Below are 26,061 nucleotides of genomic sequence, written 5' to 3' on the forward strand. Positions count from 1 at the left end.
CTCCGTCCTTTTCTTCTTTATGGGGACAATTCAGATTTTTATGTCTGTATTATAATTTTATGGGCTTCCTGACTTATGTCAATGGGTCCAACCTATAATGTACAAAATTGGGTTAAAATATTTTCCTTAATGTCTAGTGTATGTGTCAATGCTCAGCCTCTGTGCTCAGTATAGCGAATGCCACATAACACAGTCATTTTATCCAATGTTCCTGCCCATTCCACATCAACTTATTATTCATGTTGGTCAATACGAAGACCAGGAATAGCAGTTCTGCTATCTCCTGAGAGATTAAATCCCTTCCGATGCCAGTCAAAATTTATCAGATGTTCAGCTTTTAGTAAAATAGATGACTAGCAGATGTTTAGAGAGTGAGAGTCTCACACCACTTCTGTGATCAATTTGCAATTGGTATCTGAAAAGCATCTCACACATCTCGGATCTGTCTTTGTAATGTATCATATAACCCATCAAAAATCACCTTTGCAGCCCTAACTGGTTTGGCTTTAGTGGATGGAGCGTTGGCCTGCGCACTGAAGGGTCCCAGGTTCGATTCTCGGTCGGGGCACATGCCTGGGTTACGGGCTCGATCCCCAATTGGGGGCGTGCAGGAGGCAGCTGACCAATGATTCTCTCTCATCATTGATTTTTCTATCTCTCTCTTCCTCTCCCTTCCTCTCTTTGAAGTCAATAAAAACATTTTTTTAAAAAAAAGAAGGAGAGGCCGAGAGTGTGTATTTGGAATAGCATTGGTCTGGGAATTGGAGAGTGGAATCCTAGTTGCAAGGTCTGCTATGAGCCAGCCCAGTGATTCTGTGAGTCCCTGAACTTCTTGAACCTCAGGCTCTTTATTTGCAGAGTGACAGGGTGGGGTCAGATGAGCTCTAGGGGTTCTTCCAGCAGAAAAATTTATGATTTGAACAAAGGACAAAAAACACCTGCCCATTGAGGTTCCCATTGCAGGAACATTATCATCAAAAGATGGCACATAGTGTATTGGCACCAACTTGCTTGGGAGGGTTTGTGTGTAGGTGTGTATCTATAGGGTGTGTGTGTGTGTGTGTGTGTGTGTGTGTGTGTGTGTGAGTGAGTGTGTGAGGCATACCTCCCTCAACAGCCATGCCTCTTTGCTTGAGGGTCTGATTAGATCTTCAAAAGAACTATAAAGCTGAGGAACCTCCCCAAAGACTGGGCTCTACCTCACAAACCCACATACCTTGAGAAGGGAAAGAAAGCTCAAGACTAAGCAGTGCTTTTACTATAGAACTTTCAGGGAATTGTTTATATACACAAAAGGGGAATCTGAAATAATGGGAAGAACTTTTTGTCTTTGAGTCATCCTATATAATAAAACCCTGATATGGAAATTGACCAAACGACGGAACGACCGGTTGCTATGACGTGCATTGACCACCAGGGGGAAGACACTCAACGCGGGAGCTGCCCCCTGGTGGTCAGTGTACTACCATAGGGGGCGCGTCACTCAGCCAGAAGCCGGGCTCACTGCGGCAAGTGCAGCAGTGGTGGCGGGAGCCTCTCCCGCCTCCGCTACAGGAGGGCGGTAAGGAGCGAGGGGTCCTGGACTGTGAGAGCCCAGGACTGTGAGAGGGATGTCTGACTGCCTGCTTAGGCCCTATCCCTGGGGCCTAAGCTGGCAGGCGGACATTTCCCAAGGTTTCCTGGACTGCGAAAGGGCACAGGTCAGGCTGAGGGATTCCCCCCAGTGCATGATTTTTGTGCACCGGGCCTCTAGTAGAATATAATTAGCCCTTTGTTTGACTGTCAAAGAAGTTGGTGTCCTTTCTTATGTCTATAACCACTCATTTGATTACCTTTTTATCTTTTTAGTTTTCCTCTGATTTATCACATAATAATCACTTCAAAGTTTTAAGATATTTATTACATCAAAGTTTCTGACATTTTGGTGCACAGGGTATTTTGCATAATGAAATTCTGTTTGAAATGAAGGCTGTCTGCTGTAAAGAAAGAAAATTCTTTATTTAGTAACTTTTAAAAAAATTAACAGCATTTTATTATTTAGTAACCTGCTCCAAGTTCTGCCCACATGCACATATCACAGGTACCTTATTCACAGTTGAGTTTCTGTGGGCAGAGCTGCTTCGCTTCATTTGTGGTCTCCTGTCTCAATGTTTGAATTCCCTCAGAATGCACCTTATAATTTCAGTAGATGTAAGCGTGTACGAGTTTATTTATGAAAGGCCCCAGGAATTCAAACACATGAATCTGTGCTTATTTATGTTCTGTGTAGCTAATGACCAGAGAAGTCTTGCCTGTGACATCTAGTTTGTGACTGAATATACACAATTCTACTATTTAAAGAAAACAATGGCCATCTTCATAAGAGGCTACTCTAAGGCAGCTAGTCTTCCTTAGTGAGATGAAGTCTGGCTATAAAGATATTGTGTAGCATTTTATTTTTGTACCCCTGGCAACTGTTGATTTAGAGTGTACGTATTTCACAAGATTAACATACAGTGTTGGCTGTAGCTCTGAATGCTTTGTTTCTGGCCTTTGACTCCATTCAATTGTGGGCAGTTGCATCTCTAGCTTTGAGGTTAGTAATTAAATAACATTCGTTGATACTTAGAAAATTATTCTGTGAGGAACCTTAGCTGTACATGTTTAGTAGGAAGGCATTATGTAAAAAAATTAGAGCTCAGTCTTTCTAAACAGTGTTAAAATGTACAACTGTACTTTTTCAAACTTGAAATAGGCTTTTTACAAAGGGTTCTTAAGTTAGTTTTTTCTTCTCCCTGGATTTGTTTAGATAGCATAATTTAATAAGCAGACCTTTAAGAGAGAAATCCTTAAGAAGATTTTAACTCTTTTCTGATACCATATTCCTAGTTCTGACTATTTTTACAGTTCTTTAAAGCAGTAACAAGGACCATTTTATTAATAATTGTCATTAATCTGCAGAAAAATAATCAGTGACCATATTAAACAAAATACTTGTTAGTCTTTTTTTTTTAGAGTAAAATATAAAAATTCAACTCACATGCTTTGGAAATTGAAACTGGAGGAATAAAATTTAATATATACAAGGCTAAATTTTAGGTTTGTTGATCCTATATTATGATTATTTCAATGAATGGAGAGAGATAAAAGGAAGGTAAACATACATGGAGAGAAAAAGTAAGAGGATAGAGGGGAGGAACAGAATGAAGTTTGGGCATTAAAAAATAATAAAGCGATGCCAGTTCCCATAGAAGAGGTAAAAAGGAAAACATAACAAAGAGGAAGAAAGAAAGTGAGTTCCCATCCACATTCCTTTTCCCAGAATAATTCCTTCAGCCTTCCTCTCCCTCTGCTTCTCACCTTCGGTTCCGCCTCAGGCTTTCACAGTCCCCTCCAAGCTGACCAGAAGAGCCCCGCCTTGCTGTAGAAACCCTGCTGCCAGAAAAGACTCCTTTCCTCCCCAGCTCTTCTCCCCGATCCCTCAATTTTAGATCCAGTTTTCAATATGGAAGAATTCTCTTCCGTCTTCTCAGCCATCAATTGGTTGACGCACAACAGTCCTTTAGTGTGGGATCCCCAGTGCCTAGGGGAAAAAAGTCTGTATATATTAAAGAAATTATTTTTTGTCTGTTGTTATAGTACCAAATGTTAGCCAGTTTGTCGTTTTTTTTATTTCTTTATTTTTAAATTTTTTGAAATGTCATCTCTGGAAATTTTTAAACATTGATTTGTTGTTGCAATGATTTATATATTCATTGGTTGATTCTTGTATGTGCCCTGACCAAGGATCAAACCCCTAAGCTTGGTGTATGGGGACGACACTTTAACCAACTGAGCTACCTGGCCAGGGCTTTTGGGCTGCTTCTTGACTTGACCAAATGCTTTTCCTTGGTCCAGAGGACAAAAAGTCAGATGACTTTTCAATCACTAGAGAGTTCATTATCACAATTATATCTAAATAATTTGCACTTCCCTTTCTTGCCTCTATATATTTCACCTTCACTTAATAATATTTTTTTCAGGTGTCAGAGAGATACTGATTTCCACCCTGTACAAGGTCTATAATACAGTTTTAAAATGTTTTCAAAACATTTTTAAAGTTTCAAGCAAAATGTAAATGTTATTTTGGAAAAAAACATGTCTTCATTATCATAAAGATCCATATGTTGATCTTAAAAGTTGACTGTATGCTTATTCTTTGTTTAATTTCTGGACTTGGATATGCTAAATTACGTTTTAAATATCCTCTGGCATAATTTATAAGGTCAAAAAAATCAAGCATAAGCTTAATTGTTAACCCTCTGTTTTCAGCCTGGCTGGGTTGTTTTGGACCAACCAGATGCTGCTTGCCATTTGCAGCAGCAACAAGAACCTTCTCCTCTACCTCCAGGCTGGGAAGAGAGACAGGATATTCTTGGAAGGACCTACTACGTAAACCATGAATCTAGAAGAACGCAGTGGAAAAGACCAACCCCTCAGTATGTGCTGATGGCTTTCATGTTTGTAATCTGAATACATTGTGACCATTACTTTTCTTTTTGAAGTCATGTTTCTAATGCATTTGTAATAGAATAGGGATCCATAAACTGCACTAAGATATTTATGGTCCAGGGCTTAAAAAATGCTATCTTTGCTGCATGTTTTTAAAAATAATTTGGTAATATTCAAAATTATTTGAGTCACAAATACCACCCTTCTAATTGCTTCTATATTTTAATAATAAATTGTTAACTGGGCTTGTTTTTAATATTATGTAGCCACAAAGGATGCATTTTTCTCTTTAGAATTATTTAGAAAGTCTTAGAGATTTTTTTACTAAAATATTATAAAATCTTAAATTCTATAGCACACTTTAAAAAATACAAATTATTTTTTAAATATAAAGGATTCAATTACAAGGATCTTTTGTTAAGCACCCATTTGCCAATCTGGTCAATATGTGCATAATTTCTACCCTACACCAGATCAAGGACAGAATGACCTTCAAGAATGATCTTGTAATAACATGGCAAAATAATATAATGAAGTTATTTGTGAAATTCTCAGGTAGTCATTCATTCAACAAATGTTTGTCAGACATATCACGTACACACTTTCACAAAAACTTTAACCCCATAAGGTACCAATGTGCCCACAACTTAATCTATGCATGTTGAAAAGAATAAATTCTGATGTAACATAAGTGTTTTTTTAAATGATCACAGAATATTTGGCTATATTTTTAACTCTCTTCAGACATGGGTGATAGCTTTTATATTTCTAATATAGGGACAACCTAACAGATGCTGAGAATGGTAACATTCAACTGCAAGCACAACGTGCATTTACCACCAGGCGGCAGATATCTGAGGAAACAGAAAGTGTTGACAACCGGGAGTCATCCGAGGTAGGAATAACGTTCTGTTTCTCATAGATAGACACATGTTATAGCAACAGATTAAAGTATGTGTGGCTTAAGCTTATTCTGTTCATTTTAGAATTGGGAAATTATAAGAGAAGATGAAGCCATCTTGTATAGCGATCGGGCCTTCTCATCACCTCCACCATCAAGCAGCTCGGATGTTCAGACGCACCTTGCGGAAGAGTTGAATGCCTTACTTACTGTTAGTGGAAATTCAGCCACTGGCCAGCCAGTGTCCAGCTCAGTAAGATGCTCTTAGATTTTGTTGTAGCGTCAGCATTTTATATTATACATATTTGTCCATTCAGTATCCAACTTAACATAACATTTTGTCTTTTCCCAGTTTTATTGAGATATAATTGACATATAACATTCTGTTAGTTCAATGTGTACAGCATAATGATTTGATATATGTATATATTGCAAAATGATCACCACAGTAATTTAGTTAACATCTATCACCTCACATATTTATGAACATTTTTTTCTTGTGATAACAACTTTGTCTAAATGGCATGCAATAACGTGTTAGGGACTGTGGGACTTTACAGTGTGATCATTTTCCCAAATAGTCCCACTAATGGTATGGAACAGAGTCTTACCTAAATGGTCATTGGAGTCCACATGTTCACTATGTCAGTGCCCTTCAGCCAAAGACCACCATGAACACACCTGTAATTGAACAAGTTGGGTTTATTACTCATTTCAGCAGGTGAGAGCACACTCCATGAGTGTCTTGGTGAGATATGTGGGAAAAGACTTAATGGATTTAGGCTCATGTTAGGCAATTTGGGGGAGGGTGTAGGAAAGCAGGATTTTGCTTGTGCCTTGGATGCTGTCAGGAAGCAGGGGAAACTCTGTCTTAGGGTCTCTCAGATTTTATCTATAGGCAGGCAAAAGCTATAATTAGTCAAGAGGCAGCAGTCATTCACATTTGCCAGGATAGGGAGATATTTGGTATTTTGGGCTTGAAAATGTTCACATTTTGTCTGTGTCCAGGTGTAATTACAGGTTGGTCTGGATTTTATCTCCATCCTACCGATGAGTGTCCGGCCAGGTCCTGCTTTCTCCTCCTCAGTTATGCCACAGATGTTTCCAACACACATCTGTGAATACGTGCTGATGTACTTAAACTAAACAAGGAGATAGATGGCACTCTCACTTCAGTAACTGCTATAGAAATTGCTGTGTGTAGGGTCCAGAAGCAAAGATTCCAACATGCACTGCCATAATGCGATCTTTATGGCTAGCTCTCCCATCTGTATCATCAAGGGAGTTCTTTCAGTGAAAGGCAAAGATCATTCTCTGAGGATGCTATGGTCATTTCTAGTTGGAGTTCTCTGCTTTTCATTCAGTTAGTAAATATTTATTGAGGACCGACAATATGCAAGGCACAATGTGCTCAAGTATTATTGAAAGATAGCCATACCCATATGTTTAAGTAATGCCTATGGCTGCTTTTACACTACATTGATAGAGTTGAGTAGTGAGACAAAAAGATAACAGAAATTTGCTTATTTCTGTTTCAGCACTTTTCTCAGCAAACTTCAATGTAGACAGTTCCCTGTGAATACTCGTATAAATATCCAAGAGCACATCTGCCTGCTGCTCTCTTTCCCTCCTTTCTGCCACATGTCTAGTCTGTCTTCCATTTTCTTTTTCTTTTTGTCAGTGGCTGTGAGAAAGGCCAGTCAAAGACTTAAAGAATAAGCTATTTTGATTTACTGGTGATAAATCACACAAGATTCTATTCCCTTTTCTCCTGTTATTTTTTTATTATTATTTGAAAAGTAATATATGGTATCCATACAATGAAATACTATGCAGACAACTGAAAAGAATGAGATGGCTTTGAATGTATGTATTGTGTGGAATAATCTCTAAGCTATTAGTCAATGAAAACCAGCAAGGTACAGAACAGTGTGCTTGATGTACTATGCTTTATGTAAATTACTTTAATGACAGAGAATAAATATGTGTATGAGATTTCTTGAAGACTAAAAAGGAAACTGGTAACATTGCTCAGGTGTGAAGGGAGGAACAAGTGAGCAGGACATGTGTCTTTGGTACCTTTTGAGTTTTATAGCATACGTACGCATGTGTTGCTTATTCAGAAAAACAATTCTTTTAAAAGTGTTGCATGGTCATGGTGAACAATTAAAACAGTAACGAGGTATATAAAACAAAAGTTAAATCTTCCATATTACCTCTAACACATGCTTCCTCAATTGCTATTAATGGTTTGGCATATACTATTATTGTCCTGAACATTTTCTCTATATTTATAAACATGAGTGAGCACACATATATTTCTATATAATTTTTTTAACCTGAGATCATCTCATACACACTTTTTGGTAACTTAGTTTTTTCACTTGCTATATCATAGACCATTGGACCATTTCAGTAAATATAAACTTACCCTTCCTTTCAAAACCAACAACAAAAATTATCAAACTCTACCATATTTAATGTGCAAATAAACCTTAAGGTATCATGCCCTCTCCTGTTGATAGATTGTTTATAGTCCTTTGTTATTATAAACAATGGTACAGTGGCTGTTATGAGTTAATTTATACATGTATTATAAGTTTTGATGTCATTAAATAACAAAACTAAGATATTTTAGATAGTGACAACGACATGCGTATGGAAACCCAAGGAAAGAGAGTGTATGGGATTTCCGGGAAACAGGCAGTCTTGTTTGTGAGGTTGGAGGTGCTGGAGCCGAAGAGAAGAGCCAGGTCAGGAAGCTCACTCAGCACTGTGTTCTGGCTGTGGATTTTGTCCTAGTGAGGGTATAAACCACTGCAGGGCTCCGAGCTAGAGAGCCAGGGTGCTGGCTCACGCGATACAACGGTCTCTGGCTGCAGCACGCCCTATGGGATGTAGAGTCAAGGAAATCAGACTTGATGTCGCGGAATCTATTAGGATGTTGCTGCACTAATAACCAAGGTGACAAATGAGGAACACTTAACATTTTAAAACCAACAAACTTGAGCTAAAGTGGAGAGGGAGTGTATTTGTGAGCTAGTCAAGAAACAGAATGAATAGGACCTGGTGACTGACCGGGCTGCGAGGGACAGGAGTGGAGGAGTTTGGGGTCTGACTGACATCTGACTTGGGCAGCTGCTGGCCTCACGTGCTGCCCTCTGAAGTGAGGTGAGGGTTTGAGTGGCTGTGAGCAGGGAAAAACCGAATCCAGTTTGGGGCACAGTGAAGGGTGTCTGACATTCAAGGGAACGTGTCCAGGAGGCAGTGTAGGGTCGGGGAGAGGTGTCTAGAAGCTGAAGGCGTTAGCACGTGGGTGGTGCTGAGAGCCCTGGGTGCTGTCACCCAGTCTCCACATGGCTTCCTAGCCAGCGTTCTTTCTTCTACCCCCTCGTGCCCACCCCCGTGATGTTATCAGCCTCTCAAAGACAAATCCAAGATCTAAAATTATTACCATTCTTCTTTTTATAAGAATCATTCCAGCAGAAGAGGCAGCTTACAAGCCTACACTTTTGAGGAACAGCCTGCACTTCCTGTGGTGAGTTTCATCCCCCCCCCCCCCCCCCTTCCCTAGCTTTATTGGTATATTTTTAGTGGCATATTTTATTCTTGGTTTGAGTGAAACCAATTAAGCTTCTAACTCAGCTCTTCTCAACATGTGGGTCACGACCCCTTTGGGTGTCAAATGACCCTTTCACAGGGGTCGCCTCTAAGACCATGAAAACACATATATAATTACGTATTGTTTTTGTGATTACTCACTATGCTTTAATTATGTTCAATTTGTAACAATGAAAATACACCCTGCATATCAGATATTTACATTACAATTCATAACAGTAGCAAAATGACAGTTATGAAGTAGCAACGAAAATAATTTATGTTTGGGGGTCACCACAACATGAGGAACTGTATTAAAGGGTCGCGGCATTAGGAAGGTTGAGAACCACTGGCCTAGCGGAATAATGATCCAGCCCAGGATCTAGGCTCTGGGATAGGAGGTACAGGGGAGGGAAATTGAGTAGGTAGTTTCTTTAAGAAAGAAACTGAAGAACTGCCTCCTGCATAGTAAGAAAGCCCATCTCTGACTGTGGGTGACACCGGCTTGTCTGAAGGGCTGTCCTGGTTGGACGGGGTCTGCCGCAGGGAGCACATGGCGTCCAGCTGCCTTGGCTCTGTACACGGCCCGTGGCATATAGCAGCCATTCTGCCCCACACATGAAGTGTCATGTCAGGATTCAGTCACGTATATTCTGCTGCTTTGGGGTAAATGCTGTGAAGCTATCAGTTTAACTCATCTGGTTTACTGTGTCATTGAAAGCTGTTCTCTTGTTGATTTTCTGTCTGGAAGATCTATCCATCGATATCAATGGGGTGTTAAAGTCCCCTCTTACTGGTGATTTTTCTCTTTATGTCCATCAGTATTTGCTTTATATATTTAGGTGATACTATGTTGGGCACATAAATGTTTTCAAGGGTTATATTCTCTTGTTGGATTGAGTCCTTTCTTATTATGCAATATCCTTCTTTGTTATTATAGCCTTTATTTTAAAGTCTATTTTGTTTGATAGAAATATTGCTACCCCAGCTCTCTTTTTGTTTCCACTTGCATGAAATACCTTTTTCTATCACTTTATTTTCAATCTCTGTGTATCTTTCTACCTGAAGTGAGTCTTGTTTTTTTAATATATATTTTTTATCAATTTCAGAGAGGAAGGGAGGAGAGAGAGAAACATCAATGATGAGAGAGAATCACCAATTGGCTGCCCCCTGTACGCCCCCCACTGGGGATTGAGCCTGCAACCCAGGCATGTGCCCTGACCAGGAATCAAATCACAACCTCCTGGTTCATAAGTTGATGCTCAACCACTGAGCCACACCAGCCAGGTGAAAGTGAGTCTCTTGCAGATAGCATATATATGGGTCTTGTTGTTGCTGTTTTTTAAAATAAATATGTTTTTATTGATTTCAGAGAGGAAGAAAGAGATAGAAACATCAATGATGAGAGAGAATCATTGATTGGTTGCCTCCTGCATGCCCCCTACTGGGTATTGAGCCCGTAACTGGGACATGTGCCCTTGACCAGAATCAAACCAGTAACCTTTCATTACTCAGGCCGAAGCTCTATCTGCTGAGCCAAACCAGCTAGAGCTGGTCTTGTTTTCTTAATCATTCAGTTACCCTATATCTTTTTATTGGAGCATTTATGCCATTTACATTTAAAGTGATTATTGAAAGGGACTTAGTTATTGACATTTTATCATTTATATTTATGGGGGAGTGTCCTTCTTCTTATAAAGTCCTTTTAACATTTCTTGTAATAATGGTTTGATGGTGATGAACTCTTTTAGCTTTATTTTTTTTTTTTTTAAATCTGGGAAGCTCTTTATTTCTCCTTGAATTTTAAATGATAGCCTTGCTGGGTAGAGTAGTCTTGGTTGTAGGTCCTTGTATATAACCATTTTGAGTATTTCATGCCAATCCCTCTGACCTGCAAAGTTACTGTAGAGAAATAAGCTGACAGTCTTATGGGAGCTCCCTTGTAGGCAACTAATTGCTTTTCTCTTGTTGCTTTTAACATTCTCTCTTTGTTGTTAACCTTTTGCATCTTAATTATGATGTGTCTTGGCGTGGACCTCTTTGGGTTCATCTTGTTTGGGATTCTGTGCTTCCTGGACTTGTGTATCTTTTTCCTTCACCAGGGTTGGGAAGTTTTCTGTTATTATTTTTCCTAATAGGTTCCCAATCCCTTACTCTCTCTTCTCCTTCTGGGACCCCTATGATGCGGATGTTGTTATGCTTCATGTTGTCCCAAAGGTCCCTTAAACTGTCCTCATTTTTAAAAATTATTTTTTAAATTTTTGTTGCTCTGGTTGAGTGTTTTTTCCTACCTTGCCTACCTTGATTCAGTTTTCTACTTCATTTAATCTTCTGTTGATTCCTTCTAGTGTATTCTTCATTTCAGATATTGTGTCCTTCATTTCTGACTAGTTTCTATGTCTTTTTTAATGCTTGCTCTCTGGTGAAGTTCTCACTAAGTTCCTTGAGCACCCTTATAACCATTTTATTGAACTCTGTATCTGATAGATTGCTTGCCCTTATGTCTTTTAGCTTCTTTTCTGAAGATTTCTCCTGTTTATTGTTTTGTTTGTTTAGGGCATTTTCTTTGTCTCCCATTTGGCTGCCTTTCTGTGTATTAGGTAGATCTGAGCGACTCAGTGGCACAGACTCCCTGATCACCTGATGCTCCAGGCGCATACCTTGTATAGGTTATGTATGCCTTCCTTTTGTAGATGAGCTTTGATTGCTGTTGGCATATCTATCAATGGGACTGACCCTCCACTGGCTGGTTATGAGATTGGTCACAGTCCGTGTCTGAGCTGCTCCATGGGGGCTGACCCCATGAAACAGAATTTGCCCCCACAGGGTCTGGTGTTTTCTGGGACCTTCCTTTGGGTGTATCACTTTTGGAGCTAATCGGGCCATGCTCTATTGTGGTTTGAAGACTGCCACCATGTATGTTGGTTCTGGGGCCTATGGGAAGAGACTCTGGTGCAGGTCAATGTTATACGCTGCCTGTGACCAGCTCTGGGCTATCTGTTAGGAGCTACAAAGCAATCCACAGTTGGTAGCTCCCTTGCTGGGCCTTGGTGAGGAGGGGCCAAGCTTTATACCAAGACCAGATGCCACAAGTACAAGGCCTGGGGCAGATCAGCAAAAGGCCCAAGCCACCCTGAGACCTGCCACTGCCTGCCAGCTGCCCATTCTGCTCAGCCACTGAAAGAGCCTTGGGCAGTACTCTAGTTACATGTGTTGGGTTCACAGGGAATCACCAGGTAAGGGCGAGTGGTGTTCAGCAAATTAATACAGATTCAACTTGGCACCAGTTCTGGATCTAAAGCCATTCAACAAAAGTCTCGGTATACCAAAGACCAGCTGCCACCTGCCTAGATTCTGTGTACCTTTGCGGTGGGATGGGGTGTCAGGGAGTCATCAGGGTGGAGCCAGTAGAGTTCATCATGTTAAAGCAGATTAAGAGGGAGGGCTCAACACAGGACAGGTGGCACGTGTCGAGCATGCAGGAAGACGGCCCTTACTCTGAAGTCACACAACTTAGTTTCTCTCTGTGTGTCTCTGGCACGCAGAATTCCTCATGTGTTTTTTAAGAAAGACTGCAATGTGGGCCCCGGTTGATTGCCCCTGGCAGAACCTACAACTCTGACCAAGTTGAGTAGCGCAAGGCCTCTGGGAGTCGTCAGGGTGGGACTAGCATAGGTCACTAGGTTAATGCCCTGAGGGGGAAGTGCTTGACCCAGGAAAGACGGCATCTGTGTGCAGTGTGGGAGAGGGACTCAACACAGGGTCATTGGTGACTGTCCCTCCAGCCCTCTCTCCAAAACCACACAAGTCAGTTTCTCCCTGTATGACTCAGGTACCTTCTAGCCTACTGTCCCTCTGCTGGAGCTCCGGGTGAGTGCCTGGGAACAAGAGTTTGTGTGCAAGCCCTTTAGGAGTTCGCCTCAGCTTCCAGCAGCCATCCATCTTCCTGGGTAGGAATCCCCATAGATTTTTCACAGCCAGATGTTATGTGGGCTCTTCTTCCCAGCACTTTTGTTCTGGGCTGGGGAGCTCAGCGTGGGATTGAGACCCCTGAGGCCCATCTCTGGATGGACCTCTACAGATGAGATATCCCTCCAGATTCTCAACCACTGCATGTGGGTGCAGGGCCAGCCTGTTTCGCGTCTCCACCCCTCCTACCAGTCTCATGTGGCTTCTTCTGTAAATCCTTAATTACAAGACGTCTGTTCAGCTAGTCTCCAGATGGATATTCTGGTTATTCAGGTTGATTGTTCAGTAATTTAGTTGTAATGTTTATGTGGTCATGGGAAGAGGTGAAGAAGGCACAGTTTCCATCCATTCTGCCATATTGGACCAGGTTTTCTACTGTCATGTTTTCTTAGTGTTAATACCCTCATCGTTATTGTCTACTGTTTTGTTTAAATGAACTGTTATATGATTTACTGTGTCCACTTCAAAATATTATTTAAAACATGTTTCGTTTTAAAGAGGGCTAGCAGTGACAAAGGGATGTGGTCTTTTTAAAAGCATTTTTTCTTAGTAATATTTAATTCTCTCATTATTCTTCATGTTAGCTTTTGCCTACTTCATCTGGATTACCACCAGGTTGGGAAGAAAAACAAGATGAAAGAGGACGATCTTATTATGTAGATCACAATTCCAGAACCACTACGTGGACAAAGCCCACTGTACAGGTACTCTCAAATCTATCCCTTAACTTGTTTTCTGACATAAATGAAGCCATCCTATTTCTATGGAAGCTATTACATCACTTTGTGGTATATATTGGATGCTGCTGGCATGTTCTAGTTACTTTCTGACATTGGTGCTAAGTGTCTACTATTTCCTGTGGGTCTCTGACGTGCATGAATTACCAGTTGTCATTACGTAAAACAAGTCCAGTTGGGAATAAGAGGACAAAGTAAATGATCTAGTCCATTGGGTAATTTTGTAATTTGGATGGTTAAGACCTTTATTTAGCTAAAAGATAATCTTAGTAATTTGTATCTATTAAAGAAATTTGTGTTGATGACACATTGTCCTTGACAACAGTGAGTGCTTTTGTAAGTGTTTAGGGAAATATTTATTTTATCTTAATATCATTCTCTTATTGAGAATAATATAACAGATACCTTTTTCTTTACACCCAGTATTTACCACCATTAACAAATTACTGTATTCATTTCTAGAGTTTTTATTTTTTAAAATAAAATTTTACAGATAAGAGAACATTTCTTTTAGCCAAACATTTGGTCCCACTCCCCAGAGAGAACCACCTTTTTGAATTTGTTGTGTATTCTACCCTATTTTATATACTTACAAACAGAGTTAAACAATGCAAAATATTGTTTATGTCCATATGTTTCAAATTTTGCAAAGATGTTGTGTTGTATAATTCTGAATCTTTTTTTTTGCTCAACATTGTTTTAAAACCCCATCCTTTTTTTTTTTTTAATAGCGATCCAGTGTATTTCTTTTAACCACTGCCTAATCTTTCATCAGATGACTATATTCCAATTAGCCATTTCTGTGGTGGATATTTGCCATTCAGTTTTGTCCATCCAGCATTGGAACCCACGTCTATATATATAGAATTCCCCACCTCTGAGTCTTTGGGTGAGCAGAGACAGCCTCCGCAGTGGCACTGTGGCTTCTCTTGCAGCTAGCGCACAGCTTCCTTAGTCACGTGCAGTACCAACAACTTTGTCAACCAGCATCTTACTGCTCAAGAATTAGCTGAGAAATGATGAATTATTTTTAAAAAACAACAACAAAGTTTAACAGAACACTTTATTTTAGAAATGAGCCTCCAGTGTTTAGGCTTATTTATACGTGTATATTCTGCCTGCAGGTTGTTACCTTTTAACCACAGCTATTTGTGTAAACTCTATAAAACATTTCACCGTGATTTAATTAATGTGCTAGGCCACAGTGGAGACCAGTCCGCTGCCAGCGAGCCAGAGTTTTTCTGCGAGCCCTCAACCACAGCTCCCCACAAGTGATTCGGCACAGCAGGTGACTCAGCCAGCTGAAATGGAGCAAGGGTTCCTTCCCAAAGGCTGGGAAGTCCGACATGCACCAAACGGGAGGCCTTTCTTTATTGACCACAACACCAAAACCACCACCTGGGTAACTTCAATACTCTCCAATTTAAATTTATAACAACAACAATAGTAATCCCTTATATATATAGTTCCTTGTAATCTTTTTACGTGTACATTAATGTAACCTTCATTTTCTAGTATTCATTTAAAGGTATGTTGAAATCATAATAGTATTATGTCTATTCGAGATATGTTTATGACCACTTTTAGTATTTGGGGGTATTGTCCTGTAGATACATTTACTTCCTATATCCAAGTTTAAACTCACTAGCCATAAATACATGGGAAGATACTTAGTAATATCTTCGTAGCTCCAAAGTACTTTTGAATCCATACCTCATTTAATATTTAAAAAATAACAACTTGTAAGGCTAAGTAGACTAAGTATTTTTATCTTAAGACAAGGGCTTAAAGTTATTTAGCCATTGGTTCACCACTAATAGAAAAATTACTGAAAATTAGCAGCAAAATAAATAGGTTTGATTAATTAATTTATTTTAAAGACCAGTGTACCTAAAAAACCTAAAATAATTTAATAAATTATTTAATGAAATATTAAAATAATAATTCAAATAAATTGAAGTTCTCTTTTTCAACAATTTGGTTAATTTTAGTAATCTATTTGAGCTTGCCACCCTACCTTTCAAAAATATTAATAAATCAACATGTTAGCAGGTCCCAAAAGGCATGTTCAGGGCTTCAGAAACAACAAGTAGTCCAGTTCACTGTCCCACTCTTTCACCCAATTTCATTTAGAGAAGAGTCTTATGTAGCCCTAAGGCAGTGATGGCGAACCTTTTGAGCTTGGCGTGTCAGCATTTTGAAAAACCCTAACTTAACTCTGGTGCCGTGTCACATATAGAAATTTTTTGATATTTGCAACCTTGGTAAAACAAAGACATGTTTTTGATGTTTGTTTTATATATTTAAATGCCATTTAACAAAGAAAAATCCACCAAAAAAATGAGTTTGCGTGTCGGAGGTGTCATAAGTTCGCCATCACTGCCCTAAGGAATGAGACAAAATACTCTGAACGGTTTCTGTGAGAGATGATGAGTTAACACAGATCCTACTCTGAAATCTGAGAAAGGAATACTCTAGCCTGAAAATGATACTAGATCTTACATAGAGAAACTATTATTTCTCTGATTAAGCAAATGAAATAAAAGAATGGTTTAAGCCTGGATGGCGTCAGCTTATCAGGAGGTCACGGTTTCAATTCCCGGTCGGGGACCATGTGTGGGTGGAGGCAGCTGATCAATGATTCTTTCATCGTTGATGTTTCTATCTCTCCCTCTCCCTTCCTCTCTGAAATCAATAAAAATATATTTTTTAAAAAGAGAATAACTTAAATATTTATTGGTATTAGAAAACATAGTATCAGACTGACTTTCATGATTTTAAAATTATACTGTTTTCTTCATTTATTCTACCAAAAAAGGAAGATCCAAGACTGAAAATTCCAGCTCATCTGAGAGGAAAGACATCACTAGATTCTTCCAATGACCTCGGACCTTTACCTGTAAGTTTATAGAGCTACTCCCCATCTCCTTGGCTGCATTAAACATTTTGGATTTGGGGCTACAGTAGTAGTACTTTAACAGCTGTAAGTAATATAATTAAAGTGTTGATGTCTTCTACTAAGGATGAAATATGCAAATTAAATTAATCACATAACCAATGGTATTTTTCTACCCATACATCTAAAACCCTTTCTGTAAAATAATTGAAATACATTCTTCATTATAGCCAGGATGGGAAGAAAGAACCCACACAGATGGAAGAATCTTCTACATAAATCACAGTATGTGCAGCATGGGTTTTTCATTACATTATTTCATAATACTGAATTTTGTGCATAAGAATGAAGAATATCTTTTCTCTCTCTCTCTTCAGATATAAAAAGAACACAATGGGAAGATCCTCGGTTGCAGAATGTAGCAATAACCGGACCAGTAAGTCTCTTCGTATCAGTATGTCCTGATGGGATTGTCCTCTCACCTGTCTCTTTAAGGATGAATGGTCAAGTGCATAACCCTACAGGCATTGGGAGGAAAGCGTATTTGCCTTTGTCACCACCCTGACTCCAGGTCTCAGATATTTCAAAAAAGCATATAAGATTATATCCTTCTCCTGCACAATAGCTCTGGGAGACTCGTAAGCCAGACAGTCAGAATGCTAAGGCAGTGGTCCACTGGGCTCAGGCTCATGCTTGCCACTGTCTGAAAAAGAATGTCAGGCCGCAGCAGAGCAGAGAGGAGTCTAGAGTGTACAGGTGAGGAAGTAGATAGTGCCCTCTCCATTCTGGGGCTGCATCTTGAACTTTTTGGTAGAAATTACAGATATAAGAGATATAGATATAGTATAGATATATAGATAGATATAGCTAGATATGGATATAGATATAGATATAGATATATGACACACTCATATTTAAATATTGCCATGTATGATTTTTATAGTACTCGAGTCAGGTTAATAATAGGAAAATTATTATCCTCTTTTATATAGTAAATTTTCCATTTTTTAGTTATTCAGATTTTAATTGTTTTTAATTCACAAAAATAAATAAAATTAAAGATACAGTTCTTTTAGATTATTCTTTAGTCTCCATGTTTGGTCTTTTAAAATAATGGATAAAAAAGGCAACTCCACAACGTTCAAGGAAAAAGTACATTTTTCAAATTGTTCCCTTAATGGAGAAATCACTTTGAAAGTCTCTTTAGAAATGGAAATTTTCATTTCTAATATTTCTCTTCTTGGAAGAAATTTCCTGTTTCTGGCATGTTGCATTTCAAGAATACTGAATGATGAAAATTACAGCCATAGGAATTGCTGAATATAAATTTTATCTTAAACAGAGAAATTTAAAAAGTTTTAAGTTTTGTATTTGTTTTTCTTTAAATTAAACTTTCCTTTCCAAATATTCTCTTTTAATGCCTTTAACTTATATTCATAGAATACCCAGAGGGGAACTTTTAAAATTGTTCCAAAATAAAACAACCTAAACCTTCTTTATTTTTCCAAAAATTTCAACTCAAGGCAGTGCCCTACTCCAGGGATTACAAAAGAAAGTATGAGTTCTTCCGAAGAAAGTTGAAGAAGCAGGTTAGTGATACTTATAATGAGTTTTTAAGAATGAATGTTATGTACACTGAAGGTAACGGAAAATGCCTTTTTAAATGGATGAAGGACATACCAAAAAAAAGGAAAAGAAAATAGTAAGAGGATTTGTTCTATATTTGTAACAACTTTAAATAGTTTCCTATAGGAAAAGGATGCTTATTTTTTTATATATACCTTTAGAGACCACAATTATTTTATGTCTTTATTTTTCAAGATATCCTGTAATCTAGAAAAGTAATATTAAAAGTTTGCTTTTAAAGAACTCTAATGTAGTTTCCTGGTGGGGTTTGTGGGGCTTGGGCTTGGTAGAATCTGAGCAAGGGTAGCTGCGGGGATTATCTCCTCCTGGTCTTTGACTGTGTCGGACTCTCTGGATTCCTTTTCTGCTTTGACCATTGTTTTCCAGTGATCGTCATTCATTCTCTACAGTTTCAGTTATAACAAACTGTATAATTTGAAAGTGCAACTGTGGTTGGAACAGTGCTCTTGTTGCTTGTCTCCTTGTACTTATCACATCTGTTCACTGCACTTCTTTCCATCATTAAAAATTTAATATGTTTGGAATTAAACTCATTATCTACCCATCTATTTCATTTCTGTTTGGTAATGACCAAATTTTTAATACCTTTTGAATTTGCACCTTTTCCCATTCCCCTGCAGTTTAGGAATACTACCAGTAGGTGGCTATAATGGGTTACATTTTCTTGCATTCTAAGCCAGACGCCTGCTTTTACACATTCAAGATACAACATTTAACAAAAATGAAATATAGTAGGTGTTTAGTGCAACTATTGTATGCCTAAATAAAATCCTAATATATCAGCAACTTTTAGAACTCATCTTCAATAAAATGGTTAACATTGCTTTAGAATTTTGTTTTCTACTTCTTAAAATTCTTTGGGATTTTAAGTTTTTGTTGGTTTATTTGCCAGGTAAATATTTTCAGTCTTAATGAAAAATTGCTGGTGAAATAGGAGGACTAACTTCTCCTTTTGTCACACTGAACACATATAAACATGTTACAATATCTAATTGTTTATGTCTTCCAGGAAGCAGGAAATATGGAACAAGGCCTTTATAAACAGGTCACAGAACGTAGAACTTATAATGAAAGCAGTAATACTTATTGAGCTCTCACTATATACCGGGCAGCCTTCTTAGCAAGTTAAATTTATTATTCATATAATCTCTACAATAAGGAAGGGACTTTTTGAAATGAATAAAAGTACTTTTAATAATGCATAAGATAATTAAATCATAATGGGGTTTGAAAATCCATGCAACTAAATAACAGTGTGTATAGAATTAAGTGAAAACACATTCATGGATATTTATAGCCTTCTACTCTGCCTAAGAAAGGGTAACAGTGATGGGTTCAATATAAAATTTATAAATTAGAATAAAAAAGCAGAATATACTTAAATCATTTAAAGTTTAAAAAAAGCAATAAATGAAAGAAGTGATTTTTAAAATTGTGAAATTAAATGTTTTAAATTACTTTGTGAGAAATAATAGACATCTCCTAAAGAAAAAAAAAACACAAAACCCAAACAACTCTTATAAGTGTAAGAGGACTGAAATGACATTTACATCACAATTAACATATAAGAGAAAATTAAAAATTACTATAAACTTTTAGATTTGAAGTCTTATTTGAAATAATCAATATAGACAAGTTCCTAGAAAAAACATCACTTTCTAAAATTGGCCCAGGATATCAGTTAAATTTGAATATTTCTGGGAAACGTTTTTTTTAATAGAATTTTTTATATTTCAATTAAAATTGCCGTACAATATTACATTTGTTTTAGATGTATACCCCAGTAATTAGACATTATGTAACTTACTAAATGATTATGCTAGTAAATCTTGTACTCATTTGACACCATACATAGTTATTAGAATATTATTGACTATATTCTCTGTGCTGTACTTTACATCCTCATGACTATTCTGTAACAACCAATTTATACTCCTTAATCCCTTCACCTTTTCTACCCATCCCCTCAACGCCCCTCCCATCTGGTCCCTCCCATTCTCTGTTCTGAGTCTGTTTCTATTCTGCTTGTTCATCTATTTTGTTTTTAGATTCAGTTGTTGATAGGTATGTATTTATTGCCATTTTATTGTTTATATTTTCTCCTCTTCTTCCTCCTCCTTCTTCTTCAAAAAGACCCTTTAACATTTCATGTAGTACTGGTTTAGTGGTGATGAACTCCTTTAAATGTTTCTGGTCTGGGAAGCTCTTTATATGCCAGGGGTGGGGCTGTTATCACATTTTACAGGTGAGGAAACTGAGGCACCGAGAGATTAGAGAATGTGATCAAGTTCCATGGTTGTTAGTGGCAAAGCTGCAGAGTCCATGTTCTCAACCATCATGACATATATTGGTGATTAAGAGAGAAAATCTGTGAGGAAATTATCCACATTGCAACAAAGGTGTATTAAGAGTTAAAAGCATGCCAAAACCGGTTTGGCTCAGTGGATAGAGCGTCGGCCTGCAGACTGAAGGGTCCCGGGTTCGATTCCGGTCAAGGGCATGTGCCTGGGTTGCGGGCACATCCCCAGTGGGAGATGTGCGGGAGGCAGCTGGTCGATGTTTCTCTCTCATCGATGTTTCTGACTCTCTATCTCTCTCCCTTCCTTTCTGTAAAAAATCAATAAAATATATTTAAAAAAAAAAAAGAGTTAAAAGCATGAGTGAACGGTAAGAAACAAGGTGTCATTCCCGAAGTATGGCACAGGAGGCGAAGAATCTGACTCCCCCCACCCCCCTCCGTTTAACAAAAAATCGCAGGCATGATTTAAACAATGAAATCCGTATCTGGACACGTCACTCCAAAAGAGCAGGACACCAAGACAGAGGTGAAAAATTAAAAACCAGCGCTACAAAGCCTTGAGCTATCTTTAAGCTTGACCCCTGCCTTATCCTTAACAATGAATGTAGCACATTCTTTAAGAGCTGAGACCCAAGAGCTACGCCTTTCTTAACTCCTGTCTTCAGTTTCTTCATCCGTAAGAGGGAGATATAATAGTAGCTTCTTCATAGTGCTGTTATGGGGCGTAATCGCATTAACCCATTAAAATGTGGGGAGCATGCCTCTCACCGTCTGTAAATATTAATACCTATTAAAGAGTGAATGAGACAGACTCCAAGGAGGAATGGGGGGAGCAGGGAAAATCCCTGACCTGACAGGCAGGCAACAAGTAGCAGGCAGCAGCTACATTGTAGGTCTCAGGTGGATCTTCATGGGAACTTAATAAGCAAAGGACAATTCCCGAAACACCTTCGCCTGAGCGTTACTGCCACCATCGGTAGCTGCTTCTTCAGATATAAAAATCAGAAGTCTGTGTTATTAAGTGATTAGAGAAAACGCATGATTCTGTCATATCAGCGGTTCTCAACCTGTGGGTCGCGAACAATGAAAATACATCCTGCATATCGGATATTTACATTACGATTCATAACAGCAAAATTACAGTTATGAAGTAGCAGTGAAAATAATTTTATGGTTGGGGGTCACCACAGCATGAGGAACTGTATAAAAGGGTCGCGGCATTAGGAAGGTTGAGAACCGCTGCTAGAGGAAATATTCCTGGTCATGCTTTCCCTGAAAAGGGGCCTTGGCACAAGATAGAATACAGTGAATTGTAGAAGCTTCCTGCGAGAGAAATTTGCCGTTGTGTTGAATTGATTTAAACCAGAAGCCTCTCTTCTCTGGGCTTTCAGAATGACATTCCAAACAAGTTAGAAATGAAACTTCGCCGAGCAACTGTCCTCGAGGACTCTTACCGGAGGATTATGGGCGTTAAGAGAGCGGACTTCCTCAAGGCTCGACTCTGGATTGAGTTTGATGGCGAAAAAGGATTAGATTACGGAGGAGTCGCCAGAGAGTGGTTCTTCCTGATCTCGAAGGAAATGTTTAACCCTTATTATGGGTTGTTTGAATATTCTGCTACGTAAGCACCTTTACAGTGACCGTATACAGACAAAGACATCACTGTCCTAAAAGGGCCAGAGTTGTATGGTGCAAGGAAACTGTGTGGTTCACTGTGCCAGAAGGAAGAGGAGCACTAATGTTGTTTCAAAAATAACTTTTTAAATTGTGGGAAAATACACTTAACATAAAATTTACCATTTTAACCATTTTAAAGTGAGTGTATAGTTCATGGCATTACGTACTCTCACATCAATCATTGTGCGAGCATCAGCACCATCCATCTCTAGAACTTTGCCATCATCCCAAACTGAAGCTCCTTACCCATTCAACGCTAACCCTCCCGGGCCCTGGCAGCCTCCACTTTACTACGTTCTGTCTCTGTGAATGTGTCACCTTTAGGCACCGCATGTATGTGGAATCATACAGCATTGGCTTTTTGTGACTGACTTAATTCATTAGCGTAATGTCCTCAAAGTTCATCTGTATTGTAGAGTGTGTCAGAATGTCCTTCCTTTTAAAGGCTAAATAATATCCCATTATGCTATAAAGAGGCCCAGTGAACGAAATTTGTGCATTGGAAGGGTCGCTAGCAGCTGCTGGCTGCCAGCCAGGGCCTTCCTTCATTCCGCGCCATCCCCTGCTGGTCCCGGAGGGGACACTTTGCATATTAGGCTTTTATATATATAGATACCACATTTTGTTTCTCCATTTATCTTTCAATGAACATTGGGGTTATTGCTCCCTTTGACAGAAATTACTGTTTTGAAAACCATTAAATCCAGAGGTTTAATATGGTTCTAAAAGAGGTAAACAACTCAAAAGAGAGTGATAATTTATAATTATCAGTCATATTTTTAAATTTTTATGTGAAGAAATACAGAGAGGAGCATTTAAATGTGGTTGTCTTTGCAGGGATAATTATACCCTGCAGATAAATCCAAATTCTGGATTGTGTAATGAAGATCACCTCTCCTACTTCAAGTTTATTGGCCGGGTAGCTGGAATGGCAGTTTATCATGGCAAACTGTTGGATGGTTAGTATTCAGCTTAAAACTTTGTTATATGTAATTATAATATTATATTATAATGTAATTATAATGTGATGATCTGATTTCTTTCACTTGGTAATCATTTTTAAAATATTTGCTTCCTTGCAAGGTTTTTTCATCCGCCCATTTTACAAGATGATGCTACACAAACCAATAACACTTCATGATATGGAATCAGTGGTATGTCATTTTCACTTACAATATAGAGAGAGAATAATTTAACAGGCAACTGAATATTTTAAAGAGTTACCTTTTAAAGATAAAGAAATTAATAGATTATAATGTTACAAAATATAAATGAACATTTCCCCCAACATTTTATTATGAAAAACTTCTAACATGTAATAAGATAAAAAGATTTGCCGAAACCGGTTTGGCTCAGTGGACAGAGCGTCGGCTTGTGGACTGAGGGGTCCCGGGTTCGATTCCGGTCAGGGGCACGTGCCTGGGTTGCGGGCACATCCCCGGTGGGAGATGTGCAGGAGGCAGCTGATCGATGTTTCTCTCTCATCGATGTTTCTGACTCTCTATCTCTCTCCCTTCCTCTCTGTAAAAATTCAATAAAATATATTTTAAAAAAAAAAAGATGAAAAGATTTTACAGTGGACATGTGTGTAGCCACTACCCAGATTCCACTACTGGCTTTTTATCTATACTTACTTATCACATACCTGTTCACCTATTCACCCCTCTATCCATCAATCCATTTTGTTTTTCTGATGGCATTTCAAAGAAAGTTGCAGATATCAGTAAACTTCTCCTTAAATACTTCAATATGCTGAACAACATTTTAATGTATTTCTCGCATCAACATTTGAATTGTGATCATTTATCATGAATAGCATATGTTTTCAAAATATCAGTTCAAAGGCAAGACCTTGAGATTAGGCCACTACAAAGAAACAGAAACAGAAAGATTAAATCCCTCACTATGGCCCATGTTGAATAGCCTCAAACACTGTGTGCACAGGGGTTCCAAGACCTCTTCCTCGGCACCACGTTCACTTTGTGTCCCCTTTCTGTGACACAATATCAGTGTGAACAGTATAATTCTTTACAAATCATGAGGTTGTACAGTTACTTGAGTTGGTTAATTGAGGTTCTGTATTTGAGGTTGTTCTTTAGCTTGGGCCAGGTATAAATAGCAGCCCCCCTCACTGCTACTTAAACAGTACACACACAGTCTCACAGCCGCATGAGAAAGGTGCTGTGTGATCCTGGGTAGCCATGGAGGTTACGATTCATCTGACAGCTGCTTTATTGACCTTTAACTGGGTAATAAAATTTTTACCTCCACTGCTTCCACACAGAGATAAAGTTCTAAACTTTTAAGCAGGCCCCACTCTATTGATGTATATATTTTTTACTCTCACACATACTAGTTATCCATCTCTAGCTATATAAATAAGAGGGTAATATGCTAAGTGTCTGTCCGGGTAATGACATCACGTAGCACCACCTGGCTTCTTCTCCCTAGCAACTAGACCAGGGGTGGGCAAACTTTCTGACTCGAGGGCCACAATTGGTTCTTAAACTGGACCGGAGGGCCGGAACAAAAGCATGGATGGAGTGTTTGTGTGAACTAATATAAATTCACAGTAAACATCATTACATAAAAGGGTACGGTCTTTTTTTTTTTAGTTTTATTCATCAAACGGGCCGGATCCGGCCCGTGGGCCGTAGTTTGCCCACGGCTGGACTAGACTCTGTGCAGTTTCTTCAGCCCAGGAACATGACTTGTTTTATAGCCAGGTGGAAACGTTTTACACTTTAACCAAATGTCTGTGAAGCGTTTTCCCATGCCTCATCTCATTTGATCCTCACAGGAGTTCTGGGGTAGGTAGATAGGAAACTTGGTGGAATCCTATTTTCTTTTCATTAGCCGGAAAATGGAGATTTAGAAAGCTTAGACACTTGACTCACATGTATAAAAGGCTAAGTTGACTCGCGCATGCATGATACATATAAAGCTCTCACTGGCGCCAATTGCACGCATGTGTTTCCATCTGTCATTGTCAGTTGTGAATATGGTTGACACTTATATTATAGAGAAAGGGTGAATAGTGATATTAAAATATTTCTTCTAATTAATTTCCTTTCAATGTGCATGAATTCATGCACCAGGCCACTAGTCTATAATACATGTGAATGTATGGAAAAGGTGTCCAATGACTTTTTCACCTTTGGTCCCATTATTCCTTCAGACTCTCAGTATACTTCCTTTGCAGGTGCAGGTGTCTTCTTTTTATATGTGTACAAATGTTAAATATGTAATTTTCCCTATCTAGGATAGTGAATATTACAATTCACTAAGATGGATTCTTGAAAATGATCCAACAGAACTGGACCTCAGGTTTGTCATAGATGAAGAACTTTTTGGACAGGTTTGTAAACTTTGATGAATTAAAATGGTACATGAATGAATGATACAAATGTTATAACAAGTTTAGACGTTAAGTAATGTATATACTCAAAACATTTCTGTGCTCTATTTTTAAACTTATCTTCCAGTAACAAAAGCTGTCTCTCAGCAAGAATTTCTGCTTTCTTTGACATTTGACTCATTCCGTATTTGTTTTAGTAAAACTAATATTTTAAGTTTTCTTAGTTTTGAATGGATTTAATTTAAAACACCAGGTTTCTGGTGTAACTATAATATGTATATATATTTTTTCACTAAACTAACATATGAAGGTGTCATGCTTTATTTTAGACACATCAGCATGAGTTGAAAGTTGGTGGATCAGAAATAGTTGTCACCAATAAGAACAAAAAGGAATATATTTAGTAAGTATTTTGTTAGTAAGTGCTTTGCTGGAAATAATTTTGTACTTCTTTCCAGGAAGACTCTTTGTCATTCTCTGTCTTTCCCAGCTCTTTCCCAGTAGCTA

At 38.4% G+C, this 26,061-nt stretch overlaps 1 protein-coding gene across 1 annotated transcript in view; it reads left to right on the top strand.

The window, feature by feature from the left end:
• NEDD4 (neural precursor cell expressed, developmentally down-regulated 4, E3 ubiquitin protein ligase) overlaps nt 1-26,061 on the top strand; it is a 68,237-nt gene that overhangs the window by 32,905 nt on the left and 9,271 nt on the right. Inside the window, exons 2-16 of the mRNA XM_006774752.2 lie at nt 4,291-4,457; nt 5,248-5,365; nt 5,457-5,624; nt 8,844-8,909; nt 13,525-13,644; nt 14,876-15,079; nt 16,496-16,576; nt 16,804-16,858; nt 16,951-17,009; nt 18,097-18,162; nt 21,911-22,140; nt 23,034-23,155; nt 23,280-23,350; nt 25,459-25,554; nt 25,884-25,957. Of these exons, the coding sequence (XP_006774815.1) occupies nt 4,291-4,457; nt 5,248-5,365; nt 5,457-5,624; nt 8,844-8,909; nt 13,525-13,644; nt 14,876-15,079; nt 16,496-16,576; nt 16,804-16,858; nt 16,951-17,009; nt 18,097-18,162; nt 21,911-22,140; nt 23,034-23,155; nt 23,280-23,350; nt 25,459-25,554; nt 25,884-25,957 (1,697 nt within the window). The remainder of the gene's footprint in view (nt 1-4,290; nt 4,458-5,247; nt 5,366-5,456; nt 5,625-8,843; nt 8,910-13,524; nt 13,645-14,875; nt 15,080-16,495; nt 16,577-16,803; nt 16,859-16,950; nt 17,010-18,096; nt 18,163-21,910; nt 22,141-23,033; nt 23,156-23,279; nt 23,351-25,458; nt 25,555-25,883; nt 25,958-26,061) is intronic.

Source organism: Myotis davidii, unplaced genomic scaffold (assembly GCF_000327345.1).
Source record: "Myotis davidii unplaced genomic scaffold, ASM32734v1 scaffold508, whole genome shotgun sequence".
NCBI classification, from domain to species: Eukaryota; Metazoa; Chordata; class Mammalia; order Chiroptera; family Vespertilionidae; genus Myotis; species Myotis davidii.